Source organism: Eschrichtius robustus, chromosome 14 (assembly GCF_028021215.1).
Source record: "Eschrichtius robustus isolate mEscRob2 chromosome 14, mEscRob2.pri, whole genome shotgun sequence".
Taxonomy (NCBI): Eukaryota; Metazoa; Chordata; class Mammalia; order Artiodactyla; family Eschrichtiidae; genus Eschrichtius; species Eschrichtius robustus.
Genome location: NC_090837.1, coordinates 19,029,495 through 19,056,616, shown reverse-complemented (window position 1 = coordinate 19,056,616; position 27,122 = coordinate 19,029,495). Strand labels below are relative to the sequence as shown.

Sequence of the window (27,122 nt, the reverse complement as noted above, 5' to 3'; positions counted from 1 at the left end):
CAGAGCCTGTGACCCTGTGGCCTTGGCATTTTTGCCCTGACTCTGTACATACCTGGCCCCACTTGCCTGTGGTAAGGAATGGATGTGACTCAAGAAAGGGCTCCCCAGCCCTCTCCACATGGTGATCCAGCCACTCAGGCTCCATCCTCCCAGCTTAGCACCCCAGGAGGAGGGCACCCCTGTGTCTCAGAGCTTCTACAAAGCCCCCAGGTGATGCTTATTGGCTGTGACCAATATGGCCTGAGTCACTTGCCCCCCAGTCAGTCACCGGGGATGCCCGGGGGTTGTGATGCTCTTACTGGTCAGGCCTGAGTCACAGGGCCACCCTGGAGCCAAGCTGAGGAAGTGGGGTGCTGGGGAGAGAAAGGCAGCCCAGGGCTGCTGCAGGCACCCCCTCCCTGCCGCCTGCCTGTTCTCCACTGAGGTGGGGCCCCATTCAGCACTTCCCGATACCACCCACAGCCCCATCATCCCCTACCTTCCCTACTTGCTAATCGTTGCATGTGTGTGAATCTGGTCTCCCCAGTGAGGCTGCAAGCCCCTTCCTGGGTGGGCTTAAGAGTTCAACCAACTCCTAATTAATATGCCCTTTTGCTGTTATCTTGGGTGGCAAGTCACCTCCGTTAGTCCTCTGAGCCTCAGTTTCTCCGTCTGCAAAATGGGTGTAATAACTAGTAAGACACGCCTCTTAGGGTCGCAGCGAGGATGGAATGAGCTAATTTACAGCAGTGACTGGCACAGGGCCTGGTGCTGAAAAGGGTGCCCCCTCCTCCCACCTTGCTGCCTTCTCTGACCCCAGGCGGGCACCAAGGGCCAGCTCCGGGGAGTGCTGCTGAGCTCGGGCTCTGGACCTGGCACACACGGACTCAGTCCTGCCTCTTCCCTGGACCCCGAGTCCTACCCAACCTCTCTGAGCCTCGCCTTCTGAACAGTAAGTGGGGTTCACATCACTGCCTGAGCGAATGCCCATCCAGAGCCTGGCACCGTGGGATGGTGACCGGCGGCCAGGCTAATTTTACCGATAATGACAAAGCCCTCCCAGTGTCTGGCACAATGGGAACCTGGCATCAGAAGACCTGAGTTCAGTGTTCCCTCTCTGGGCCTCGGTTTTCCCATCTGTAAGGGGGGTGTCTCCGCTGTGAGGGGCGAGGGGCGCTGTTGTCCTTTACCCCTCCCTCCCCCGTCAACCCCACCCACCCACCCACCCAAGCCACAGAGCTGCGTTCAGCCTTTATTGACAGAAGACTGTTCTCCACCACTGTGGTACACAGTCCTGGCATCACCCGAACACGCGTCTTCCTTAATGACTCAGACATCTTATCGGCGGGGGGCGGGTCACGTCACACAAAGCAGCTGAGCAGTGCCAGTCAGACGGGCAGCACTGAGCTGTGTGTAACGATGGTGATGCTTGGTGGAAAGTTCCAGAATTAGGAAGAAGTTAGAGATGGTCCTTTGAGACAGGCCTGAACACCAAGCCTTCCAGGTGGCTGTGGATTAATCAGAAAATTCTGGCTCTAGGGTTCAGGAACTCCCAGATGTAGGAACCCAACATCCAGTTGGTCAGAAGAGGACAGTGGTATAAACTGCTGCCGTAGGCTGATCCCTGGTTATCTCCTCTTGTCCCAGCCCACTCACCTGGGTCCCCTCTAACCCGACTGTCTGCAGAACCTGCCACTTGGAAAGTCAGTAACTGGCAACAAGAGGGGGGAAAAAGACATAAAAAAGGTCACGGGGCAGTGAGACAGGCCAAAAAGTGCCCATAAATACTCTGCATTGTGGCTTCGACAGCCCCACTCGCTACAGCCCCACTCGCTATTACCTGGTTCACAGTTTACTTTCTTTCCATCAGGGGTGTCTTCAATTCCAGTACAAAAAGCCCCCTGCCATTCGTCCCATTCCCATCCTGACTTGAAGCCCCCAGAGCTCAAAACTAGGGTGTCTCTCTTTTTAGGTACACATGGCAAGAGATTCGAATCATGACTGAACAGTTAGAAAAATATCTGGTCTCTAATTTTAAAAAATAGGATGTTTCACAGTATCAAAAGTGCTTGCTTGTTCTAAAAAGCAGCCCAAGGCTGCAAAGAGCTTAAGAGCCAGTTGGAGACGTGATGCGCGGATAATTTAGGCGTTAGGATCGCTGGGCTGCAGGGAGGGACCACAGAGTCTCGTTCCAGGGGCCACGGCCTGGGTTTGAAGAAGTGGCGTGGACGTGCTCCAATAAATATAAATAAATGTACGTAGGGTCACAGCGCCCGGCATGGCCCAGGGATTCGCTCTGTGAAACCCTAACGGACTAAGGGAGAAGGGGGCCCGGAGGCCAGCGGGGTAGGCGCCTGGTTCAGAGTTCAAGTTGCTCCGGTCCAAGGGAAGTTGCACGGTCTGCCAGCCCCGCTCCCAGCCTCAGGGCCTGTCCACCGGAGGCTAAGGCAGGTGTTTCATCCTAGGAAAATAATAAATTAAAGGCCTTCCCCCTGGGGTGTTTCCATGGCACACCAATGCGTCCCAAAGTGGGCTGCAGGTTGTTTGGGAGCCAGACTGGGGAAGCAGTCTAGAGAGACCTTGTTCTCAGCTCGGCTAGGCCGCGCACCTCAAGCCTCGGAGGAGCATCTAGAGTGGGGGAGGCGGGGATGCTTGTCCGCTCTCCTCTGTCCCCCTGACTTGGGGAGGCCCCAGAAACTTCCCGTGGAGGTCAGGGAGGAGAGCAACTACTGCCCTGTCGGCCAGCAGCCCCAGCGACGGTTCAGAGGCCTGTGGGAGGGTGAGGGGCCTTTCTTGCAGGAACGCCCGGCTCGGTGAACATCCTTCCTGGGCCCAGGTTCTGGGGCAGGCGAGGCCGTGGGCTCAGAGCAGGGCTATAGGCTTGTTCCCCGGGGCACCCAGGTACTGAGAGGAGGAGCTGGCGGCTGACGTGGCCGCACTGTCCGGGGTCGAGTAGGTGGTGTAGAGGCCAGTCACCTGCAGGTCCGGGAAGGACTGGTCACTGCCGCCGGAGACGGGGGTCAGGCCCGAGGCCCCCAGTTCACAGCCCAGTGGGGAGTCTCCGAAGGCGCCCAGTGTGTCCAGGCTGAAGCCTTCGTCCTTGATCTCCTCCCAGAGGTTCCCTTTCAAAGACAAGAGCGTTCATGTCAAACGGACCCGAGTTCGAAGGCCGTCTTAGGGCTGAGGCAAAGACCACGTGTGGTGTTTAAAGTCACGCGTCGCAGGACAGCATGGAGGAGTCAGTGATCCCGGCCCTTCCCTCTCCACTGGGCGTCCTTGGGAACGTCACTACCATCTCGGAGCCTTGGGCTCCTCGGGAGGAAATGAGATGATCAGAGAACCCACCGCCTAGGATCGAGAGGCTGAAACTAGGGGGTGAGTGGGAAATGCTCGGCCCTCGTTAAGTGGTACCATCATGGTCAAAGCCAGGGGACAAAACCATGATTTTCCCAGCACGTTTTAACTGCACGATAATCCAGGCGGAGAAGCAGGGCAGTTCACACATACCCATTTCACAGCTATAACTGACTAACTTGCTAACTAACCTGATACCTTGTCCATTTCCCTCACTAGACACGCAACTCCTTGAGGGCAGAGGATTTCTTGGCCGTTGGCTGGCACACAGTAGGCGCACCAGTGTTAGTGAATGGATGACTTATGAGCCTCCACTGAAGCCTGAACTCCCCTTGCTCGTTCATTCATTCATTCATTCATTCATTCCCCGTGTATTGAGGATGACCATGTGGGTCAGGGTGTGACCTGGCACGAGGTTGGCACATGCAGGTTGAAGCAGTTACTGGTTGAAAGTTTGGGGTCAGAGAGGCCCAGGTTGAAATCCCAGCTCTGCCACTTACTAGCCGGGCGACCTCAGGCCAGTGACTTCACTTCTCTTGGCCTCAGTTTCCTCATCGGCAGAATGGGAATATGAAAGGGCAGTGGCCTCCCAGGACTGTCGCAGGATGACGCCTCTGAAGTGCTTGGCACGAGGCCTGGTATACCGTAAGTGCTAACTAAATGCTTGCTGTAATTTGCTAGGATTAGGTGGCTGGGAAGTGTTTTTTGAAGGGACGAGCTGTGGGGTAAATGCAGACCGCCCTCCTTTCCCTTGCCCTCCCTGACCTTTCGGGCTGCTCCTCCCCCAGCCTGCCCCTCCCCACTCTGTTCCCCTCACCCCCTTCCTCCAGCCTCACCCTGCAGAGCGAAGTCCATGATGCTGGGGTCCAGTGCGTCCACCTCGGTGTTCATGTCAGCGCTGATGTTGATGAAGTCCACAGGTGCCCTTCCCATGGTGGGCTGGGGGAGGGGGCTGGGGCTCAGGTCCGGCAGGGCATGCAGGGGTGGGGTCTGGGCCGGGGCAGGAGAGTCTGGGGTGAGATGTGCCTGGGGCTGGACCTGGTGGTGCAGGGGAACCGACTGCAGGGACAGGGTCATCAGCGGCTGGGGTGGGAGCTGGGAGACGGCCAGGCAGCTGTGGGCCATGGCCACCGTGGTGGCATGGGTCAGCACGGGGGCCTCAGGCTCCCCTGGCTTGCGGGGGCGTCGGCAGCTTTCTGGCCTGTCCGAGATCAGCTTGTCCAGCTCCTCTGCAGGCAAGTGGGAGAGGTCACTCATCAGAAGCCACCCTACAGTTTCTGGGCCCCAGCCCAGGCCTGGATTCACATCCCAGTGATTTTAGCAAGCCTCTTGGACTCTGACCTCAGTCTCTTCATCTATGAGATGGCATCACACACTCTGCACAGGGTTGTGGAAATGGAATGGATCAGATTACATAGGGACTTTGAGGAATGAGGGGCGTCTCAGATAGCAGAGCTCCTCCCATGGGGACAGTGTTTTATGGGACAACCCTGTAACTCTAGGACTTCACTTAAACCTCGTAACAGCCCTACGAGAGGGAGGTAAGGCAGAGATTACAAATCCCACGAGATTGGGACAACATGTATTAACATACAAGGGGCCCTAGCCACTCCCTGCTGATAAAGAGACACGAAGCATTGCTGTGGATTGAAAATTGGATCCTCCTTAATGCTCTTGGATAGAAACAAGATGCAAATTACTCTTGAATTATTTTTGGTGGTTGGCTTGTATCTCATTGACTACAAGACAGTTCTGAGACTGGATCACTAGGGTCCCAGGATCTATTTGGGTTGCACCCATTTTAGAAACGAGGACACTTTGAATTTAGAAGGTGAAATGGCCTGCCCTAGCTCACACCAAATATGTGTCAGGACGGGCCCTGGATCTCGAACCAGACCCCGGAGCTCTCAGCTAAGGGCCTACTGGACCCTGCTCTGGTCTTTCTCCCCATCTTATTGAATTGTTCATCTCTGAGCTAGACGCCCATCCCCCTTGATACTCAAACCTCAAACATGATGACACTCACAGGGCCAGGCCAAATATTCCTAAGGCTGGGTGGCATTAGCCTCCCATGTCACTCTTTCCATTCATATGTCACTTGTATGTCCCCAGCTTCCATCTCTTAAGTAAAAAAAAAAGCGGGTACAATATTTTTTTCTAATCTAAAAGTAATTCATGAACAGGGTAGAAGATTTGGAAAATAGAGAAACATGTGAAGAATATAAAAATTATCAGTGGTCTCTCCATTCACAGTAAAGATTTTGGTATATTTCTTCCAGTCCGTGTGTGTGCGTGTGTGTGTATACATGTATGTCTATAGATATATACATATGTGTGAGTGTATGTGTGTGTATGTATATATATATATATGTATACACACACACACACACATATATATACACAAATGGGTGTGGATATATACGCATTTTAGAATGTGACCATGCTGTGTATATTGATTCATAACCTGCCTCTTTTCACTTATTGTATTGGGAGCATTTCTTTATATTCCCAAAATATTTTTATCTCTAATACTTGCACGGTATAACATTATATCTATTTAAATAATCCCCTATTGCAGGTTGTCTAGATTGCTTTCAGTTTTTTACTATCAGAAATCACTTCATGATGGATAACTTTGTTCATAAACCTTTTGGTCAAATCTTTGATTTCTTCAGCATAAACTGCCAGAGTAGAATAAGTGGACCAAATTGGAGGACCAAGTTTGCAGGTTTTCGCTACATTACTTTGCCCTGGAAAAGTTTCACAGCTTACGTTCCCACCAATTGTACATGATGCTGCTGATTTCTCCACATCCTAGCCCACACTGGGTGTTATTGTTTTATTACTTTGGGAATCTGTACTGATGTGGTAAGAAAGGTAAGGAAGCCATGCTTTCCCATGGTTGTTTTGTTCGACATGTCGGTGGGAGAAACGGGTTGTTAGCGAGATTCTACAGCTTTTCATGTTTCTGACCAGACCCTTCAATGGACCAGCCACCACGTAGGGATGGAGAGGAGAGGTGTATTCAGGGGAGGGGAGGGGGGACAGTCACCAGGCGCCCATGTCCCCGCCATGGTGACTGGGCTCGTTGTGGGATGGGCAGGATGCCGGCGTGTGTGTGTGTGTGTGTGTGAGTGAGGCTGTGTGTGTGTGTGTGTGTGTGTGTGTGTGTGTGTGTGTGGCGGGGCACCCGGGCCTCACCGGGGTTGGCCATGCTCCGGTGTGTGTGTGTGTGTGCATGCGGGTGTGTGTGTGTGTGTGTGTGTGTGTGAGGCGGGGCACCCGGGCCTCACTGGGGTTGGCCATGCTCCGGTGTGTGTGTGTGTGAGTGAGGCGGGGCACCCGGGCCTCATCGGGGTTGGCCATGCAGGATGCCGGGCGGGTGTGTGTGTGTGTGTGTGTGCGTGCGTGCGCGTGTGTGTGTGTGTGCGTGAGGCGGGGCACCCAGGCCTCACCGGGGTTGGCCATGCAGGATGCCGGGCGGGTGTGTGTGTGTGCGTGTGCGTGTGCATGCGTGTGTGTGTGTGTGTGTGTGTGTGAGGTGGGGCACCCGGGCCTCACCGGGGTTGGCCATGCTCCGGTGGATGGCGGCCAGGTCCTTCCTCTTCCACTTGTGCATCTCCTCCTCCATCTTGTCGATGCGGGCCAGGTTCAGGGCCCACAGGCAGCCCTTCCGCGAGGAGCCGCTCATCTTATTCTCCACCTTCTCAAAGCACTTGTTCAGGGACAGGTTGTGTCGCACTGAGTTCTTCCAGCCGTCGGGAGCCGTCTGTGGGGAGAAATGGGCCTGTGGGAGACCCCTGCAGGGACGCCCCTCTGAACCCTCTCTCTCCTTGGGGATCTCAGACTCAGGGCTAGAGGGGCAGGGGGACGATGTCAGTGTCCAATGCTCAACCTCGAGTCGGGAAGACAAGAGAGAGCAGCGGGGCAAACTGTGGCAAACGGGAGGGTCCATGCCCTGATCAAAGGGGCAGCTGCACTTTAGCTCTGGGCAGTGGTTAAGACGTGAGGACAAGGCCCAGGGCTGCCAGATCTCCCGCTCTTTCTCTCCCACTCAGGAAGCAAGCAAGATGATGTTAATATGTGGATAACTGGTCGAGTGCATTAAATGCCGATCATTTTTATAAATGCTCATACTTTATTGTTAGGTAACCAGATATTGCAATGCACCTCATACCCTATTCATTTTATTCTCTCTCTGTTTCTGTCTCTCTGTCTCTCTCTTACTAATGGTCAACCAGGTGCCAGGAGCTGCCAGTGCCTTTACATGCAGATCCTTACTAACCTTGCCAGCTGGGTATCATTCTCCCCATCTTATAGAGGGGGAAACTGAGGCACAGAGGGTGAAACTGAGGCTCAGAGAGGCAAAGGTTCTCACCAAGTCTGTGTTTAGCATCATTATGTTTTACTGAGTCTGTGCTGAATAACTAGGTTGGACCTCTACCCTTTGCCCCCTGGGATGCCTGGTGAAGTCCTCTTCATCCGTCAGAGCCCAGCTCAAATGCCCCCTTCTCTCTCGGGATTTCTTGGCCCATGTCTGTGTGAGTGCACATTATAGGTGTCTATGGACATAACTAGGGGACTAAAAGGGTGGTCCCGTTTGGCCCGGGGCCAATCCTGGGTTCTGGCAGTGCCAGGGAGAGGCCAGGGCTACTCCAACATCCCTACCCTGGCTGGGCCCCTCACCTTGAAGTAGGGGAAGTGCTCCTTCATGAAGCTGTAGATCTCGCTCACGGGCAGGCTGCCTGTCTTGCTGTTCTTCAGGGCCATGGCGATCAGACAGCTGGAGGCAAAATGTGGGGCAGGCCAGGCATGAAGTCATCTCAGGCTGACAGCCCAAGCCTCCTCTGCCAGGAAGTTGTCCCTGCTTAACCCTACTGGTACCAGCCCCTACACATAGTGTTAGCTCTTGATACCTTTTCCTGGCCCTGTCTTTCCCACCCCCTGACCTTGACCCTGAGCTCAGCCATTGGCACCGATTTGAGAAACCTTGTCTTTTCCTCCTTTCTATCCGTTTCCCATAACTAATGGGTCTTTAGACTTTCACTAGGCTGCTTACCACCCCCCCCCAAAATCTTGTGAGGTACATAATACTATTATTTGATGACTTTTTACATCAGAGGGAACTGAAGCTCAGAGAGGCCAAGCCACTTCCCCAAGACCACACAGCTTGTGAGTGACAGAGTGGAGTGCTGGGCTCTGTGTCTGGGGTGGGTTCTCAACCCTGGGGGTTGGCTGACCACATGACGGTCCTTCCTAAGAACGGGTCCCACCTGGGGGTTCCCCACTCCCCGAAGCCTCCCCCTTGGAAGCCTGGGCCACCACACCCAGCTGTCTGAGGTGCCCTCAAGGCAGCCCTCACCCCTCTCCTCCCTGAGGTCCCCACAGTCCCAGCCCCCCTGGACCTCACCTGTATGAATAGATGGGCTTGGGGTAGTGTTTGGGGTGCAGTTCCTGAGATGAATGCACAGCCATGCGGGGCTGGGGGTAGGGAGGCCGTGCCCCAAACGGGGAACCATACAGGCCCACAGGAGCGCACTTCCCACGAGTGGGGACGGGGAAGAGTGGCAGAGAGAGAGACGGTGAGAGAGAGCATCAGTCACTCACGATGACCCCACCCCACCCCATCTCAAAGAGCCAGATGCAGGGTTTACAACCGCAGCAGACCGTCTTGTCTCCGCCCACCGCAGGGTTTTCGGGGGAGCCGAATGAACAACCCCATGACATGGTGAAGAATGTTATTCCCATGTTCCAGGTAGGTAAACTGAGGCTCAGAACAGTCCCTAGCCAGTCCAAGTCAGGAGTGTCTGCCTCTGAGTCCAGGGCCCCTCCAAGCCCCCGGTACCTGCTGGACACCCGGGGGTAGCGGGAACTGTGGTTGGGAGGTGGGAGAGTACAGCTGTGGTGGGTCCTGCAGGCTGGATGCGGGCTGGCCCCCCACAGGGAACTGGTTCATTTGCTGGGGCCGGGAGAGAAGGAGACAGAGGATCAAGGGGGGACTCCAGCCCTGTCGGACACCCCCCTCCCTCCCTGACCCCTGTGGTGGCACTTACGCTGGCTCCATGGTTGGTCAGGTGACCCAGACCCAGCATGCCTTGGGGGGCCATGCCAGCTGGGCCGTGGAGCAGGGGACCTGGGGCGGCTCCCACGTGCAGGTCAGCTGCCCTGGCCAAGGCACCTGGATAAAGGAAGCACAGAGATGCCCAGGCTGGGGGAATGGTGGCTGCGGGCAGGGACAGCCCAGTCCCTGGGCACCTCCAGAGAATGGAGCCATGCCCCACCCTTGGGGCCCGGCATATAATAGGTACTTGACAAATGACTTCCCTGGGTATAGTGGTGGAGAGTGGGTTCCTATCAGCTGTGGGCCCCTATCTGCTCTTCTGCCAAGCATTAGCTCAGGGATAGCAGATGTACCCCCTTCTCCTGTGCTGGGCCTGTGACAGACATTGCTAATCTATCACAGATTCTCACTGCACCAGCCTGATTTTAGGTAGCCACCTCCAATCAAGCAAAGCTGATGTACAAGATGATCCTACTTTGGGGCCTTCAGCTCTCCTCTGAGTTCTGGCTGCCACCTGGGCTCATCCTTTGTGCTTTGGTCTGTCTGCCTTGTCCTTCTGTCTGACCAGATCCTTAGCTCCCTGAGAGCCAGGACCATATTTTATGTGACTCAGGGCTCCAAACCCCTGGCATAGTGACAGGCACGCAGGAGGTGTGCAGTGATGGAAGGGGCTTTCTTATTTCACAGTTTACATCTACGGAACACCTACTGTGTGCAAGGTACTTTCTGCATCGAGTCCTCACAACACCCCATGAGGGCAGTTTTATTATCTTTTCGTTGCAGATGAGGAAGGAGGTTCAGAGGGGAAGGCACCCGCCCAAGGTCACACAGCTGTCCCCTTGGGGTTCTAGATCAGGGATTGACAAACTATTGGCCACTAGGCCAAATTGACCCACAGCATTTTTTTAAAATTAATTAATTTCTTTCTGGCTGTGTTGGGTCTTCGTTGCTGCGCATGGGCTTTCTCTAGCTGTGACGAGCGGGGGCTACTCTTCGTTGTGGTGCACGGGCTTCTCATTGTGGTGGCTTCTCTTGTTGCGGAGCATGGGCTCTAGGCACACGGACTTCAGTAGTTGTGGCACGCAGGCTCAGTAGTTGTGGCGCATGGGCTTAGTTGCTCCGTGGCACGTGGGATCTTCCTGGACCAGGGCTCGAACCAGTGTCCCTTGCATTGGCAGGCGGCTTCTTAACCACTGCACCACCAGCGAAGCCCCACAGCATGTTTTTTTAAATAAAGTTTTATTGGCACACTACACCCATTCACTTACATATTGTGTATGGCTGGTTTTGCACATCAGTGACAAAGTTGGAAAGTTTCAACAGAGACCATCTGGGTTACAGGGTCTAAAATATTTACTGGCCCTTTACAGAAAGTTTGCTGACCCCTGCTACTTGGCCAAGAACAATTTGTCCAATGAAAGACATACTACTGGGGACTCCCCTGGCAGTCCAGCGGTTAGGACTGTGCCTCCACTGCAGGGGGAGTGGGTTCGATCCCTGGTCGGGAACTAAGATTCCCACATGCCATGAGCAGCACAGAGAAAGGAAGGAAGGAAGGAAAGGAAGAAAGGAAGAAAGAAAGAAAGACTGACTCCTAGGCATTAATTTTTCAACTACGGGTACTTTTAACGTACTGTGGTGATTTTTTTTTTCTAGCTTAAAATTACCACAGCATATTTATTTTTAAATACCAAAAGCCTCTCTCTGGTCCATTTTTTGAGTTTCTTTTGATCACTGACAGGCATTCAATTCAGATTTAACAACTTGGTCTGCTGGAGAGAAAATTACACTTATCTAAAAATCTGATTCCATTAATTTTAGCACAGAAATACAGAAGTCTGTGAGAACAATATATTCCTGCTTGTAGCATCTGTATTTTATTTTAAGAATATAGCTTTATAAAATACAGGAACTTGAGAACCACTCATAAGAGGACAGAAGCAAACCCAGTGTTTGTGTAGTTAATCCTCCGTCTTGGGGAAGGAAGGCTGCCTAGTGCATGTACTGCCGTGATTGTTTTTGTTGACTGTTTTTCTTTGACACTTTCTGTGTCCCTAAACATTTAATCCTCTTGCTTTGGCTGCAACTAGCTGCCATTTACTGAGCACCTACTGTGTGCCAGGTCCTGAGCTCAGCACTTTCTTTGAAGAAGTCAAAGTACTTTAAAAAATTTTTTTTTTCTAATCATTTATAAAAATTGCAGCGTAGGGACTTCCCTGGTGGCACAGTGGATAAGGCTCTGCGCTCCCAATGCAGGGGGCCCATGTTCGATCCCTGGTCAGGGAACTAGATCCCACATGCATGCCGCAACTAAGAGCTCACGTGCCACAACTAAGGAGCCCGCCTGCCACCACTAAGACCCGGTGCCACCAAAAAAGAAAAAAAAAAAAAATTGCAGCGTAGTTAATTTACAATGTTGTGTCAGTTTCAGGGGTACAGCAAAGCGATTCATATATATATGTCCTTTTTCATATTCTTTTCCCTTATAGGTTATACAAAATATTGAGTATAGTTTCCTGTGCTATACAGTAGGTCCTTGTTGTTTATTTTATATATATCAATAGTAGTGTGTATATGTTAATCCCAAACTCCTAATTTATCTCTCCTTCCCTCCTCCCCCTCAAAGTACTTCTTTACTTTTTAGAGGTAAATGAAATAAACTTCTGTAAAGGGTCAGACAGCAAATATTTTAGGTTTTGCCAGCCATGTGATCTGTCTTCTTTGTTTTTTAATAACCCTTGAAAAATGTAAAAGCATTCTTAACAGAAAGGCCACAGGCCACAGGCCACAGGCTGCATTTGGTTCCGGAGACCGTCGTTTGCTGACTGCTCTAGGTGTTCAAGATGTACAGGGGTAAGGGAAGGTCTGTCTTTATTTGCTGCTGAAAACTTAGCTCACACACAGCCTGGCACACAGTGATGCACATATGAACAAACCACATCCCCCTGGGGAAGGTAGAGTTAGTCCCATTTTACAGAGGCAGAAACAGAGGCCCAGAGAGAGAGAAGGTGACCTGGCCACGTCACATAGTGGTGGATGGCAGTGCTGGGCGTCGCCCCTCCCCCGCACGACCCTCACGCCACCCCACCTCGCCCCCGCGCCTACCTGGCTGCGCGTGCGGTGCACTGGGGCCACCCAGGTCCACGTGGCCACTCGCCCTCTGCTGCAGCCTCGGCACGTCCACGGCTGTGAGCCACGACAGTGATTGCAGGTCCCCGGGAAGGTCATCATCGCCGGTGGTGGCCAGGAGCCTGCGGGGAGGGGCAGGAGCTCGGGCAGGGGCGGGGAGCTCAGGCCAGCTCTTGAGGGGCTCGCCTACCTCTGGAATCACCCCCTTTAGCCTCTCACCTCCCCCAAGCCACCCTAATCCTCCAATCTGCCCACCCCCAGAGATTCCCCCTTTGGCAGCCAGATCGCACACCCTCAAAGCTTCCCTTCCTTTATTCACTTAACACGTCTTACTTAGCCCCTACCCCCAAATAATAAACATTAATGTCTGTTGAGCACTTACTATGTGCCAGGTACTGAATCAAGTCCTTCACAGGTATTAACCCACGGAACACCCGTCACCTGATGAGGCAGGTGTTATTATTATTCTCATTTCACAGATGGGGAGACTGAGGCTCAGGGCACTGAGTCACCTGCCCAAGGCCACACGGAACAGGAAGGGGTGGGGCTGGGAGCCCAGCCTGAACTCTTCACCCTGGCCCCAGGCAGCCCCTGGAGGTTCCAGTTAGGACCCACACCCACCAACCCTCAACTGATTCACAAGCAAAAGCATAGCTTTCTGTGGAAAGAAAAAGTCTGCCCATCGAGGACAGCAGGCAGGTACCCCAGTTTGGGGTAACCATGGCTCCCCGGTGCCCTTGAAGTCACGCTCGCCCCACAGCTCCAGGGCCCCGGGCCTCACAGCATCCTGCCCGTGTTATAATGTGACTGCAAACCAGCCAGGAGCCCACGCCACACCCAGCACACCTGCGGCCCCGCAGGCCAGGCGCTTTCTGGTCTGTTGCCCAGAGGCCCACCGTCCAAATTCTAAACTCCAGGTTTCAAAACTAGGTGTCCTGGGGCCTCAGAGAGAGAGAGAGAGAGAGAGAGAGAGAGCGTGCTGCAGCCTGTGGTTTTTCTCACGCACGTGACCGTGGACCCAGCTGGGGCATCAGCCTCCGCCCCCTCCTGCCATCCGCATGGCTGCCTCAAGCCTGTGTTCTCTCTCCTTCCCTCGCTCTGTCTCTCTTCCCCCCTCCTTCCCATCTCTCCTGCTCTCTCTTTCCTTGTGTTTTAGGGCCACAATTAGCGTTGCCATGGCACCCGCTGCTCGGTTGTAGCCGGGCCTGGGCCCTCAGCCCACCAAGCTGGCATCAGGTGACCACCCGGCTGCCCCGGTGATTGGCTGCCTCGTAGGAAAACAGGGCCTGGAAACGATTTGAAAACTCGGCTGGTCCGTGTCCGTAGCAGCAGTTGGCCCGGCTGCTGTCCCCTGGCGGCCCATTGTGTGACAAACGACTGTTGCCCCCATGGCACGTGGCTCCCATTGTACTGGGGTCTCCCTGCAATTGTTTTTACAGCCCCCCCGGCTGCCGCCCATTTGACCCACTCATAACTCATCTGGACAAGTGACAGCCACAGGCCAGGCCTGGGCGATGCCATCTGTCCCGTCGGGCCCGTGGAGACCATGGGGTGAGGCTGAGGGGCAGGGCTTGATGTGCCGCCCGCTGTCGGGGGAGCCTGGCCAGCCCCCACCCAGGCCCCTCCTCACCCCACGGCCAGCCGACCTCCCAGCATCTGGTGGTATGAGCTCCACTCCTGCTCAGTAACCTGCTGTGGCTCCCCAGTGCCCTTGCTGCTCTCCCTGGCGCTGGGGCCTCAGGGAGGAGTGGAAATGAGGCCCTGGTGGCAGGTTTCTCAAGAGGGGGGCCCATCAGAGCCCCCTGAATGGTGGTGGGGGACTTGTAAACACACCAGGTTCCTGGGCATCAGCATGGACCAGGATCTCTGGTGGCAGGGTGAATCTGTTAGATTATGTGTTGGTTAAGAGCTTGGACTCTAGGTTCTAATCCTGATCTTCACTTACCAGTGGCCCTTGGGGCCACTGACTTAACCTCTCTGAGCCTCAGCTTTCGATCTGTAAAGTGGGGCTAAATAATAGTTCCTATCACATAGGGTATGCTGAGGATTAAACGTATTGTTGCATGAAAAGACTTGGAACCATGCCTGACTTTGCCTTCATTAATGTCAATATTAATGTTAATGATAATATCAGCCAAGTCCTCAGGGGACTGGAAATACATCAGAGCTTTGGGCTCTGGGGTCACACAGACCTGCCCCTGCTGCAGCTACCACTAGCGGCTTCCATTTACTGAGCACTTCTTGTATGCCAGATGCTGGGCTCCATGACATGCCCATTTTACAGATGGAGAAACAGAGGCCCCGAGCTCGCAAATGCGCTGAGCTTATTTCCCCCAGAGTGAGAATCACATAATGTAACTGCTTAGCACACAGCTGCACATGTGGTAGGGGCTGAGTTAATGGTGCTCTTCTGATCGTTCCTTTCTTTTTTTCCTGCTGTTTGTAAGCCGTGTTGGGCCTCCCCTTCCCTCATAGCAGCAGCCCCAGCGTCTGTCCTGCCCCTGGCACCCCATGGCCCCACCTCCATGCTAGGAGAGCCCCTTTGGTTCTTCCTCCCCCACCCAAACTGTGCTCATCCCTGGAGGCTCACTTCAAACTCTGTCTTCTGGCCTCTTAATGCCAAAGTCTCCACAGACATCACCTGACCCCACCCCTCATTTTACCCATGGGGAAACTGAGGCCAAGAGAAAGGAGGCAGTTTGCTTCCAATGTCATACTCCAGGAAAGGAACAGGGCAGGGGCTCCTGGCTCCCCATGTGGCCCCTCCCAGCCCAGGAGTACCTTCTCCTCCAGGAAGTCTTTGCCACCCAGACCCCAAGCTCAGGGACCCCCTCTGCATCCTGACCGCTCCCTGGGCCGGTGAGTCCTGCCTCGCCATCCCTCTGCCCACATCCTGGCTCTCGGCTCGCTGAGGGCTGGCCCTGAGCCCCCCATCACCCTGTGGCCCAGCACACAGTGGTACTACTTAAATGCCTGCTTGGCCGGTTGAAACAGGCTGACCCCAGGCCACCAACCCAGAGAACTGCTTGACAGTGACTGTCACATCCAGCACTTTTAGCCGTCCTCTGCCCCCTTGAGTCCTTGAGACAGCCTCAGGACAGGGACAGGGAAGAGATAGCCTCAGGACAAGGACAGGGAACAGACATCCCCACTTTACAGATGGGGAAACTGAGGCCAGACTGGTGAAAGCAAAATTGCGACCAGGACTCGAATTTGGGTCTGTCTGCTGCCATCTTGGGCTGTACCTGCGGCACCACAGGCAGAGAACCGGATGTCCTCTCAGGCAGATGCCCCACCCTGAGTCCTGGGCTCTCAGCTAGGGCTGTGTGAACGACCATCACCCAGGGGCTGGTTCAAATGCAGAGTCTAAGGTCCAGCCCAGACCCTGGAATCGAACCCTGGGGCTGTGGGGCCTGGGAAGCTGTGTTTTAGTGCCTCCCTAAGCTCTGGGGGGGGGGGGGCAGCCCTGAGGGGGTGTGGCAGGGGCTTTGGCGCAGCTCAGGCTTTGGTTGGATGGATCTGGGTTCAAGTCCTTATGACCCCCCGTCTGTGAGACCTCGGACAAGTTACTTCCGGTCCCTGAGCCTCCATTTTCTCATCTGGAAAATGGGAGAGGAACAGACCACATCTCCCTGGGTTGTTGCAGGGATCAGATGAGCCAGTGTGTTGAACTTTTGGCACAGGCCTGGCCCCCGTTCTCCCTTCTTGGGGGTTTGCTTGCTCATTCTGGGGGTGGGCAGCCAGGTCCTGTTCCCCTGCTGCCTCAGGGATCCCAGGGTGGTCTGGTCCCCCCTCCAGTTCAGGCCAGAATGCCTGCTTCCACGTGCCTGGCCCCGCTGGTCTCCTGAGATGGCTGTGGATGCGCCGGAGCTCTGTGATGGAGTCTGCGGGCCCCGAAGCCTGGCTCATGTCCCGCTGCCCCCTAGGCTCACCTGGCATCCAGGCACCTCTCCACTGTGTGTCACAGGAACCAGGAGGTGATGCTCTAGGGCCTAAATGGGAGTGTCCCATCCCCACTGCCTGGCCCGGGGCCTTGACCATCTCTGTCCCCTTCTCTCCCACCCTCCTCTGCCCCTGCAAAGAGGCATACAGCCCCCTCTCCACGGTGGCATGTAAAGGTCCCCCACACCTCTCCCTTACCAGTGCCTAGAATTCCCTCATTCAAGGTGTCCCCATGTGCCCCATTCCTGCTCTCTCCTAGCACTTCATTTTAAGTGGCATAAACCATGGGATCCTTGGCAGTTGTGACAAGAGAAAGACTTCTTGGTTCAGGAGCCACCATGGCTTCTGAGCCATAGCCCTTGGAAAGGCACTTAATCCCTAGCCTCAGTTTTCCCACCTATAAATGGGCACAAATGATAATAAGAGCTGTAATATCTTATACCCTGCCTGGGACTGGCTTGCTGGTGTGGAGGCGAAGTGCCTTGTGAACCATCCTGCCATCTGCGAGGGTTTGGGATTATTCCCTGGAGTGTGTGTGTGTGTGTGTGTGTGTGTGTGTGTGTGTATGTGAGAGAGAGAGAGAGAGAGAGAGAGAGAGACCCTGTGTCAGTCTCCTGAGTGGGTTCCTTGTCTGCTGGAAAATGATGGGATATTTGCAATGCAAAGGAAGAGGCAAACCCAGCCCCATCGCCCTGGGATCTCCCAAGACCTGTCCTACTCACTCTCTGCATCTCTGGGTGAGGAGGAGAGCCAGCCCCAGGTCACCATATCGCTGATGCCTCCCCACCCAGGGTCACCTCCAGAGGAAGCTACAAGGAGAACGAAACTATGAAACTTCAGAGACACAGCTCCTTCCTTCCATCTGCTCCCTCCACTCTCCCCACCACGCCCCACCTCCTATCTCACCCCTGTCCCTCTGTTCTGACTCTCTCCCACTCTTTCTTTGCTGGTATCTCTGTGTTTGTCTCTGTGTATGTCTCTCTGTCTCTGTCATTGTGTCAGTGGCGCCCTGTGATCAAGTCCTGGCCCCACTTGTCCTGCCTGATGACATCAGATGTGCTTCCAAACCTTCCTGAGCCTCAGTTTCCTCCCCTGCAGAGTGGGATAACAATGACAGAGGCAAAGCGCTCACAAGAGGCTCTTAGTAAATGTCCATCCTCTTCTCCTGTCCCATCTCTCTCTGATGCGGCATCCAGGGCCCCCAGATCTCTCGCAGACCTGTCTCCGTCCCACACATTCACTCACCCATCATTCCTGTGTCCCCAGTGCCAGCACTATTTAAAGACACTGAGCCAGGCTTTCAGGGGATGAAAGCAGTTAAACCATGCGCCCGCGCCCAGGTAATTCCCACATGCCCAGTGCTGGGGCGCCATGGCCCCCGCCACACCCTTCTGCCAGCTCAGGTGACCCCGTGGCTCTGACACGGATGTAGTGTGTGACGGGCCCTGGGCCCCAGGGTACCAAATGTTCCCACCTCCTCCAGCACCTTCCATTGCGCCTGTGTATCTTCTCTTCTTTCACAAAGGATGCCTTCCCTTCTCCGTCTCTGGACCTGTCATCATCCCCCCACTTGAGCCCCTGTTTCTCTGAGCTCCAGGGAGCCCCTTAGTGGGCCACAAGCCTCCACCTTCTGAACCTGGCTGATGTCCCCAGGGAGGGCAGGGGCTGCACTCCCAGATCTCGGGGGGCCCCAGGTCTGGCAGGGAGGAGGCCAAGACAGGGGCCGAGTTCGCTGCTGGGTGCTGATGCTAAAGCAGGACCCTTGCACCCTGGGAGGAGCCATATACCCAGAGCCCATCACAGGGCTGGGCATACAGTGGGTGCTTAATAATTACTCAGAGATTGGACAAGTGAGCAAATAGATCCAGCCATCTAGATGCCCCACCCCCACTGCCCCGGGGCCCAGGCAGGGGTGAAAGGCTCAGTGTAATTTTATTTAATTTTATAGTTAAATAAAATGGAACGTTATTACAGCCTGTGGACACAGGTTGGGGTGAGTGAGCCCCTGGGGTGCACCTTGTCCCTAATGGAAGTGGGTTACACAGCTGATCTCGCGTCATCCTCACGAGAGCCTGATCAGGGAGGTATGTTAACATTACTACCTTCCCATTTGCCAGGTAGGGACACTGAGGCCCAGGAGAAACAGGCCTGTTTAGGGTCCCCCAGCCAGAGCCTGGGTTGACTACAGCCCCACTGTCCTCTCTCCCTGCCCTACAAGGAACAGTTGAAGAAATGTGCTCTGTGAGTTCTAGAAAATCCAGGCACTGTGCTGCCCGATAGGAAGCCACAGGTGGCTATTTAAATTTAAACTCACTAAAATTAAATAAAATGATAGATTCAGTTTCTTCGTCACGCCAGTCACATTTTGAGTGCTTGGTGCCCACACGTGGCCAATGGCTGCCATAGTGGACCGTGCAGATGTGGAACATTCCCATTATCGCAAAGCATCCTACTAGGCGGCAGCCTTCTGGAACATTCTTCAATCTTGATGGAACAATCTGTGGTGTTTCTACCTTGCCTTAAGACAACTGGGCATTTGATTTGGATTTGGACATTTAAGGAGCTGATTTCATGGAAGTTTGAGTTTTATTAGATTTGGGTGTAAAAGAGTTCTCCACCCCACCCTCCCACCAGTGAGGAAGTTATGGGGAAGGGCTCTGTAAAAATTGGAGCTGCACATAAGGCAACTCATGAAGTAGTGAGCTCTCCATCCTGGGAGCATGCAAGTAGGAGCCAAGGGATGACCTGTCAGGCCCCTGTTGGATGAAAGATGAGGCTTAAGCAACCTCCAAGGTTCCTTTTGATACAAAGACCCTGTAACTCAGGGGAGCAGTCTGCAGGTAAATCCCTGGTTGCATTTCCAAAGTTCTAACATCTTGGGCAAGCCCCTTTCCCTCTCCAGGCCTCAGTTTCCCCATCTATAAAGCATTACTGGCAGAGTAGAAGTTCCCTCAGGGTCCCACTGGCACTAGGGCTCTAGGAAGGCAGAGTAGCACCCCAAGGTTAGGAGCAGGTGTGAACCCCAAGACAGGCGGGCCAGGGCCTGACCTCTTCCTGGCTGTATGACCATCACCTGCCCTGGGCTTCAGTTTCCCTGCATATAAAATGGGAATAATAATAATAATAGCACCTACCCTAAGGGGGCTGTTGAGAACACATTAACAGTTCATTTAAGCATCATATCAGATGAAGCATCTGATTTCAGTTTAACCTGAAAAAGCAGGTTAAACTATTACCTCAAGGTTTCCAAAGGAGACCCCTGGCAATACATCCTTCTCAAACCAAGTGGGGGATTTGTCACCAGCAGGGGATCCTCATTAGTGAATAGAAAGCTTTGGGGGCAAAAAGAAAAGAAAAAGACCTAGGTAGCACTCCAGAGTCCCTTTCTGAATAAAAGGGTTCACTCGCGGCTCCCCGCCCATACAGGAGGCACTTCTTTTCAAAGCTCAGCCACATCCATCTTCTTCTTATTAAAATGCGCGTGCGCGCGTGCACGCGCGCGTGCACACACACACACACACACCCTTAAGCGGCATCATCATCCCCTTTCACAGATAGGAAAGGTGAGGCCAAGCCAGGTGAACTCACCTCAGCAGCCTCTTGGCAGTGGCCCCAGGTACTGGCCCCAGCACCTCCAGCCTGACCCTCCCCAGGCCTCAGTTTCCCCATCTGGAACACAAGGGGGCTGAGCCCCTTCCATCTCCATGGGGCGGCCCCTGGGACACACCACCTGCAGGGCCACCTGGGGTGGAGGACTGTAGAGGTGGGCAGCCCACCTCTGTCGGGGAGAGGGATGCTGAAGGGTACAGTCCCATTCTGAGGGGGTTGCAGCATGGAGTGTCTGAGAGGTGGCAGACCCTGGTTAGGAGCCAGGTGGTACCCTGGGAAAATCGACATCAGAGTAATAACCCTTTCTTGTCAGTGCAATAATGGGGCTGCCATTTCTCAAGTGCTTCCTCCATGCTTATCACTTTACCTGTGTTTCCTGTAATGAGTTTTGCTCCGAAGGTTCTGGGTTTATCAGAAGGCCCAGGCCCGCCCTCCGTAATGCTACATTCTGAGCCCATCTCAGCTAGAAAGCCTGGGTCCTGGCTCCCGTGTTTCTCTTTTTGCAGCATTTCAGTGTACTTGGTTACAAGTGTAGGCTCTGGGGCCCACCAGGCCTGGCGTTGAATCCCACTCAGTCACTTAGTAGTTGTTAGATTTGTGTGCAGTCATCTGCCTCTCTGAGCCTCAGTTTGCTCATCTGTAAAATGGGAGTGCTAACGCCTGTGCGCATCTCATAGGGGGCTGTAAGGACTGAATGAGATAGTTCAGGTAGGGCACCCAGCACATCAATGTGTATTGCATGCCAGTGGTTCAGATTAGTGTCAACATCCTCCAAAGAGTATGGATTCAGCGTGAAGTGGGCTCCATGGGGAGGGCAACCTGCAGAGTACCCGACACTCAGGAAGCACCAGCTTCATTCCACAAATTTTTCCTGAACTCCTACCTGCCAGGCCCTGTTCTGGCAGGCAGACAAAGTTCCCTCTGTCCAAGGAGAGAACTTTCTAATTGACCTAGGGATTCAAAGAAGGGGAAGTCTGCCCCATGGCATGCCCACCTTCCTGCCAGCCCTCTTAGGTCTGCATCTCCCTCGTCTCCTGACGACCTGTGGGATGGCTATTTATCATACCCATTTCACAGATTGGATGCCTGAGGCCCAGAGAGAGGAAGGGATACCCCGCAGCCACACAGCATGTCAGCAAAGGAGCTGGGATTTAAACCACCCACCCTGGAGCCTCTTCACTTGGATGATCTGCCAGTATGGCTGAAATAAATCAAGTTGTAAGCAGGAAGGGCAAACGATTATCACGTCATTTTTAGAAGGATCAGGCTGCAAGGTGCCTCCACGGTGATGGGGCCACTGGTCAGGGGACTCTGTGGTAGCCCTGGGCAAAGTGAGATACAACTGGAGTCCATGGCTGCCATTCTGCACTGGCCAGGGGACCAAGCTGATAACATTAATTAACAATATCCTTAATTGATCAGCCGTGTTAATTAATCCCATGGAGGGATGGAAGATGAGCCAGGAGGGTAGGGCACTGGATTGGGTGAGCCCAGGGGGACCTGGATTCCAGTCCTGGCTCCACTCCTAATGGGGGTCCTTGTGCAAGTGACTCAATGCCTTTGAACCTCAGTTTTCTCACGTGTAGAATAGAGGTGAGAAAAGGGCCTGGCCTGCTTCCTGGTTCAGGGTAGGTAAATCACTGCAGGGCGTGGTACAGTATGTGGCTCGAGTGCTAGGCAAGTGTTTGTGGAATGGATGGATTTCATACCCAGAATTCAGAGCAACCTTTCAAAAGGGACATCAGAACTTGTCACTGTCCTTAAAATCCATCAGGGTAGTAAGAGTCGAGCTCCTTGCCATGATCTGGCCCTTGGCCATTTCCTTCCTTCTCCCCTTTGCTCTAGCAAATCTGTCCATCTTTCAGTTCCCCAAACATTCTATGTTCTCTTTGCACATGCTGTTCCCTCTGCCTGGAATGCTGTTACATGCACTCATTCACAGCTGGCTCTTTCTCATGTTTCTGGCCACAGCCTAAAATTTCCCTCCTCTGAGAGGTCCTCCCTGGTCACCCCCACCCCTGGTGGTCCTTCCTGTGTTGTGTCTGCAGAACATTTAGCATTTTGCCATGAGGTAGATTCATTTATACATGTTTCCAGTCTTTCCACTCTAGGAGGGCAAGGATGGAGAGGCCCTCTATTTTGTTCAGCGCCCACCAAAGGGCCAGGCACCCTGTGGGCATTTATTCCATACGTGCTGGAGTAGGAAAGGGAAGAGGGATCCCCCCAGTCCAGCCCAGTTCAGCTCCAACACATCTTGCGTTCCCCAATCTCTATCCATTTCCCGCCCAGCTTAGACACCACCTCCCCCAGGAAGCCCTCCCAGACCAGTCCAACATCTCCCAGTCTTTCCATCCCCGGGAATGACTAGTGCCATTAGTATCTACCCATGGCATAGATTCCTGAGATCACTCATTAATTTTAACTCTCTTGTCTACTCCTGCCTTCTCAGTGCAGAGCCCACATTTAACCCTTTATTTCCTATCTTGGGAGTTCTCAGAGTTGAGACAGCGATTGCGCAGTAGAAGGAACATCTGTTTGGCGTTCGAATCCTATCTCAACACCTTTGTAGCTGTGTGACCTTGGGCAAGTCACTTGACATCTCTGTGCCTCAGTTTTCCCATCTGTAAAATGGAATAAGAATTCCCACCACAGAGGGAAATTGTGAGGATAAGATCAGATAACCTGTAAGAAAGGGCACCAGGCAGGTACTCAAACCACATTTCTTTCTTTTCTCCTCTGGCCTTTCATGGCTACTAGGAGGGGGTTGCCAAGAAAATATTGTCTTTGCGGGGAGTGGGGTGTCAGATCAGCATCCCTGCAGTACAGAGAGACACGTCCGCTATGGTTATAACCAGGAGGTTTTACCTGCCTTCTGGAGATATGGTTAGTAAGAAATTGTTACATCGTTACCAACTGTTCTTGTTTACGATCCAACCTTTACACAAAAGGGATTAAACATTTCATGGAGCTGTTTATTTAGCGAACATATCATTTGTAATATCTTTCCTAACCGTTTACAGGAAAAAGAAAATCTAATGCCATTTTAGCAAGCTTAGAAATTCCCAACTGGACCAAGAGTGAGCGTAATGTGAAATGATTTGATTAGGAATTTGGAAAAGAGACTCTCCCTTTTAGAACTTGGCTCAGGACTTGGTGTGCGTGGGCGTGCTGTGTGCATGTTTCTAGGGGTGGAAACACAAGGCCCCAAAGGAGGACTGCACCCCAGGAAGGCTACCTCTGTTTCTTTGTCCGAGGGTAGGCTGAGGAGCTATTCTGGCCACCTGAACACCCTGAAGGGTGCAGGGTTGTAAAGATGCTCACTTGATCACTGCCCCTGCCATATGGAGCCCCTCACCCAAGGAGATTACAACCGATGGGTGGAGCCACTCTGGAATGGGGGTAAACCATCCGCCACACTCAATGCAGTAGGAGGCTTAAGAGGAAAGGCAGGTGGTGTCCGCCTGCCCTGCTCCACAGGACAGGATTTTGTCATCACTTGAGAGTGAAACTTCCCTGAGTTTCCGTGAATGTGCTATTTCTCATGTGATATTTATCCATCCATCTCTCCATCCGATGCATATTTATTAAGTATCTACTGTGTGCCTGGCACTGTGGTTCACTGATGAGAAAACCACTGTCCAGAGAGGGAAAGGGTTTTGCCCAAAGTCACCTCCTTTATTAGAGGAGGGACTGAGGGTTTGGGGAATAAACACCCGGCACAAGGCTCTGTAATGATAAGCACTGAGCCGCATGGCCCTGGGAGAAGCTGAAGTTCCAAGGAGCTCGCAGCCTGCCTCCTTTTGCAGCTCTGGGCCTCAGTTTTCCAATCTGTAAAAGGAGGTTGTTGGATCTGACCTCTAAAATAAGGAGTTAGCCCACAGTAAGTGCTTAATAGCTCTCATTATTTCCTAGTACCCCTAAGAGTGGATTCCCTCCTAGTTTTGAGCCAAGGGGAAAGCAGCTAACCCACGCTGAGCACGAGCTGTTGTTAGCCGTTGCTCAGGAGATCCTCAGCCCCAGGCAGGCCGGGATGCTCCTGCCCGTTTGCTGTCTAGGCCTGGCCACTGACTCTCGACAGCTCCCTGGGGACAGGGCAGCCGCCTCCAGCTGCTACGCACCCCCCCCCCCCCCAGCCCCCAGCCTCCCTGCACACAGCCATTGAGACTTAACGGCCAAACTCAGCCCCTGGGGATGGAGGGGCAGGCAGCTGCATGGAGGGCTGCAAGGGGGCTGGAACCAGGCTGCACCAGCAGCCTGAGTGGTCCTCAGAGTCATTCTCTGGAGATGTGGGAGCGGCAATGAGAAGCCCATAAACTTCTCCTGGGCTATTATTCAGGGAGAAAAATGGGAGTGGTTGGAAGGGGTGGGGGAGTCTCTGTATAATCATAAAATCTCCCCTCCATGAGAAAGCACTCTACCCGAGGCCTGGCTGAACACCATTTCTAGATGGAAGCACAGGATCCTCCCAATGACCCGCAAATTGGGCTCTTTCATTGCTCCATTTCCCAGATGAAGAAACTGAGGCACAGAGAGGGGCAGTGACTTGTCCAGGGTCACACAGCTGTAAGGTGGTGGAGAAACTTGCTCTGTTCCAACCCCATGCGCTCTTCACCAGTGGGGCATGAGGGTGGTGGCCATGGTACCCTCTGGGTGGGACAGCCTAGGGTCCGAGTCCCCACTGTTCCCATAACTACCTGCATCATCTTGTAAGGTCACTTAATCTGGCTGAGCCTTGGTTTCCTCATCTGCCAAATGGGCACAAGAGTGCTACTCTCATAGGGTGGTTGTGGCACAGGGCAGGCAGGTACTAAAGGGTTAAGAAACCACCAGCTATTATTATTGTTGTTGTTGTTATTCTGCCTTCTGTTTATGCTGTTTAACATAAGAAAACAGGCCTGAATCCATGTGAAAAGGAACAGCTGGACCCCCAGGATTTTTCCAAGATCATATAGTTGGCAAGTGATAGAGTTAAAATTGTTATTTAATCTTTCTAACAACTCTATGCAGTGGGTACTATTTCTGTCCCCATTTCATGGATGAGGAAACCGAGGCTCAGAGGTCCACACAACCAGAGAAGCTGGGATTCTAACTGACTCCAGAGCCAAGCTCCTAACCCTTAGGCTGTCCCCAGCCCACTTCCCATAATTTAAACCCTTTCAGCGCAGAAAGGAAGCCCATAGGTCTTTGGTTGTGCGACCTTGGGAAAACCATTTCACTTTTCTGAGCCTCGGTTTCCTCACCTGTACAATGGGGGCTCATCTGAGCGGCCTCCCAAGCTGGGCATACAGTAGGTGCCCACACACTGCTGTGTGCCTGGCCCACATCTGGGGTCCCAGCCCCACCCACAGCAGTCTCTCAGCAAATATTTGTTTGAATGTGTGGCCTCACTCGGGTCTCAGAAGGCAGCCTTCAGGCCCACAGCCCTTGGGAAGCAGCCGCCCTCTAATTGGGGGCTTCGGTCTTCCCCAAAGGCACCGCTGGTGAGTTGCAGCGGCCCCGGGAGGTCAGACAGCCCCTGGGTAAACAGGGCTGATCTGACGTGACAGCCTGCTCTTCCCAGGCCAGCCCCTGTCCTGTCTCCACTCCACAGTCTGGGCTGTGCCCCCTCTACCCATGGACACGGTACTTGCCTTGTGGGTGGGGCACTGGGAACCAGGGCAGCCCTTCAGTGGCTCAAGGGAGAGAGGCTGGGATACTTCCTTTTTCTCCTCCTCGCTCCCTTTGCTGGTGACCTTGGACAAGCCCTTTCTCCTTTCTTGGGGGGCATTTCCTGGATCACTGTTAAGACCACTGGAGGAGAAGCAATAACTGCTATTGTCATCTTAACATCTACCCAGTTGCCCAGTCTCTCACCCAGGAGGGGACAAAAAACTGCAGGCTTTCAGTGGTCCCATTGCCCCACGCCACAAGTCACACACCCTCAGAGAGACCACCTTCGAAACCAAAATCTTCTTGCTCTCCTGCAAAATCACAGAATTTAATGTAACCATAGTTCTTGGTCAATTTCAGAAAACATAACCAGCACATAAACACTTTAAACAATTCAAAAAGATATCATTTGTTATTGTTGAAGCCCTCACCTGTATTCCTGTGGAGAGGGGTGGTGATTTTGCCCTGAGTTTCGAATAATTCCTGACATCATGGATGAGATGTCACTTTCTATCATCTCCTTGGGGAAAAGACAAGCAGAAAACAAAGCTCCCATCAGCAACGATGTGGACAGGGCAGAAAACTCATAGTTTTCCCACAATTCAGAAGGATGGAGCTCAAACAACTAACAGAACACTTTAAAAAAAAAATTGTAAAGCAATTGTACTCCAATAAAGATAAACAAAAAAAAAGTACTAGAGGATTCCTGGGTGTCACAGGTCACTTTCCCAGGGCAATTCTACGGGGTTTTAGAAGCAAATGAAGAGAATGGAATGAAATTCCAGGTTCCTTCAAATTAATGGGGGAAGGGCAGAGGAAGACTCTAGAATCCAAATGTCAAGTCTTGGATAAGGTGGACTTGCAAAATAGGAATCAGAAAAACCTGATTCCCTTCCAAGCCTAGTATTTTCAATCACAGCTCGATTTGACCACTTTGGAAAAAATAAACAAAAAAGGACAACTTGACGTGTCATGTATGTTTCTCTGGGGGAGCCAAATTCCCACTTGCAAAGGGAATAATCTCCGCAGGGCTCCCGCCCTGGAAATGCCTTCAAAAATGCCACATGCCCTTGCTGGAAACCCAATCCAACTCCCCACTCCACCTCCTAACCCCCCGCTGCACACAGACTTAACCTTTAAAAGAAATATTCCCTAAGTTTCTCAAACTCTGAGGCTGAAACGAACACAGAAACCCACTAGACTCTCAGATCCGCCCCCAAAGTCATCAAGGACCCCTGGAAAGGAGAAAAGGGGAGCAAAGAGAGGCAGCCCCCCGCAGCCCCTGCCCCGGGTCTCCCCCCCCCCCCCCAGGAAACGCAATGCAGGGCACTGCCCGGGAGGAGGGAGCAAAGCCGACCCTGCAAGGCGGTACCTGGAGCCGATTCTCGCTGGGCCGCCG

General features: G+C 53.2%; 1 protein-coding gene across 1 annotated transcript; it reads right to left on the bottom strand.

The window, feature by feature from the left end:
• Positions 1–2,841: 2,841 nt before the first annotated feature.
• Positions 2,842–26,240, bottom strand: FOXN4 (forkhead box N4). Its single transcript, XM_068563502.1, has 9 exons — positions 26,155–26,240; positions 12,500–12,645; positions 9,387–9,511; positions 9,179–9,292; positions 8,744–8,871; positions 8,020–8,116; positions 6,895–7,102; positions 4,170–4,562; positions 2,842–3,101 (listed from the first exon to the last, which is right to left on the bottom strand). Exons 1-9 carry the CDS (start codon positions 26,238–26,240, stop codon positions 2,842–2,844), a joined length of 1,557 nt encoding a protein of 518 aa, XP_068419603.1.
• Between the last annotated feature and the right edge of the window lie 882 nt (positions 26,241–27,122).

Coding starts and splice junctions, on each gene's coding strand:
- FOXN4 (XM_068563502.1), bottom strand. CDS start 26,240: ATGATAGAAAGTGACATCTCATCCATGATGTCAGGAATTATTCGAAAC. Junction 8,872..9,178: donor TACCCCCGGGTGTCCAGCAG/GTACCGGGGGCT, acceptor ACTCGTGGGAAG/TGCGCTCCTGTGGGCCTGTA. Junction 7,103..8,019: donor AGCACTTCCCCTACTTCAAG/GTGAGGGGCCCA, acceptor TTCTCCCCACAG/ACGGCTCCCGACGGCTGGAA.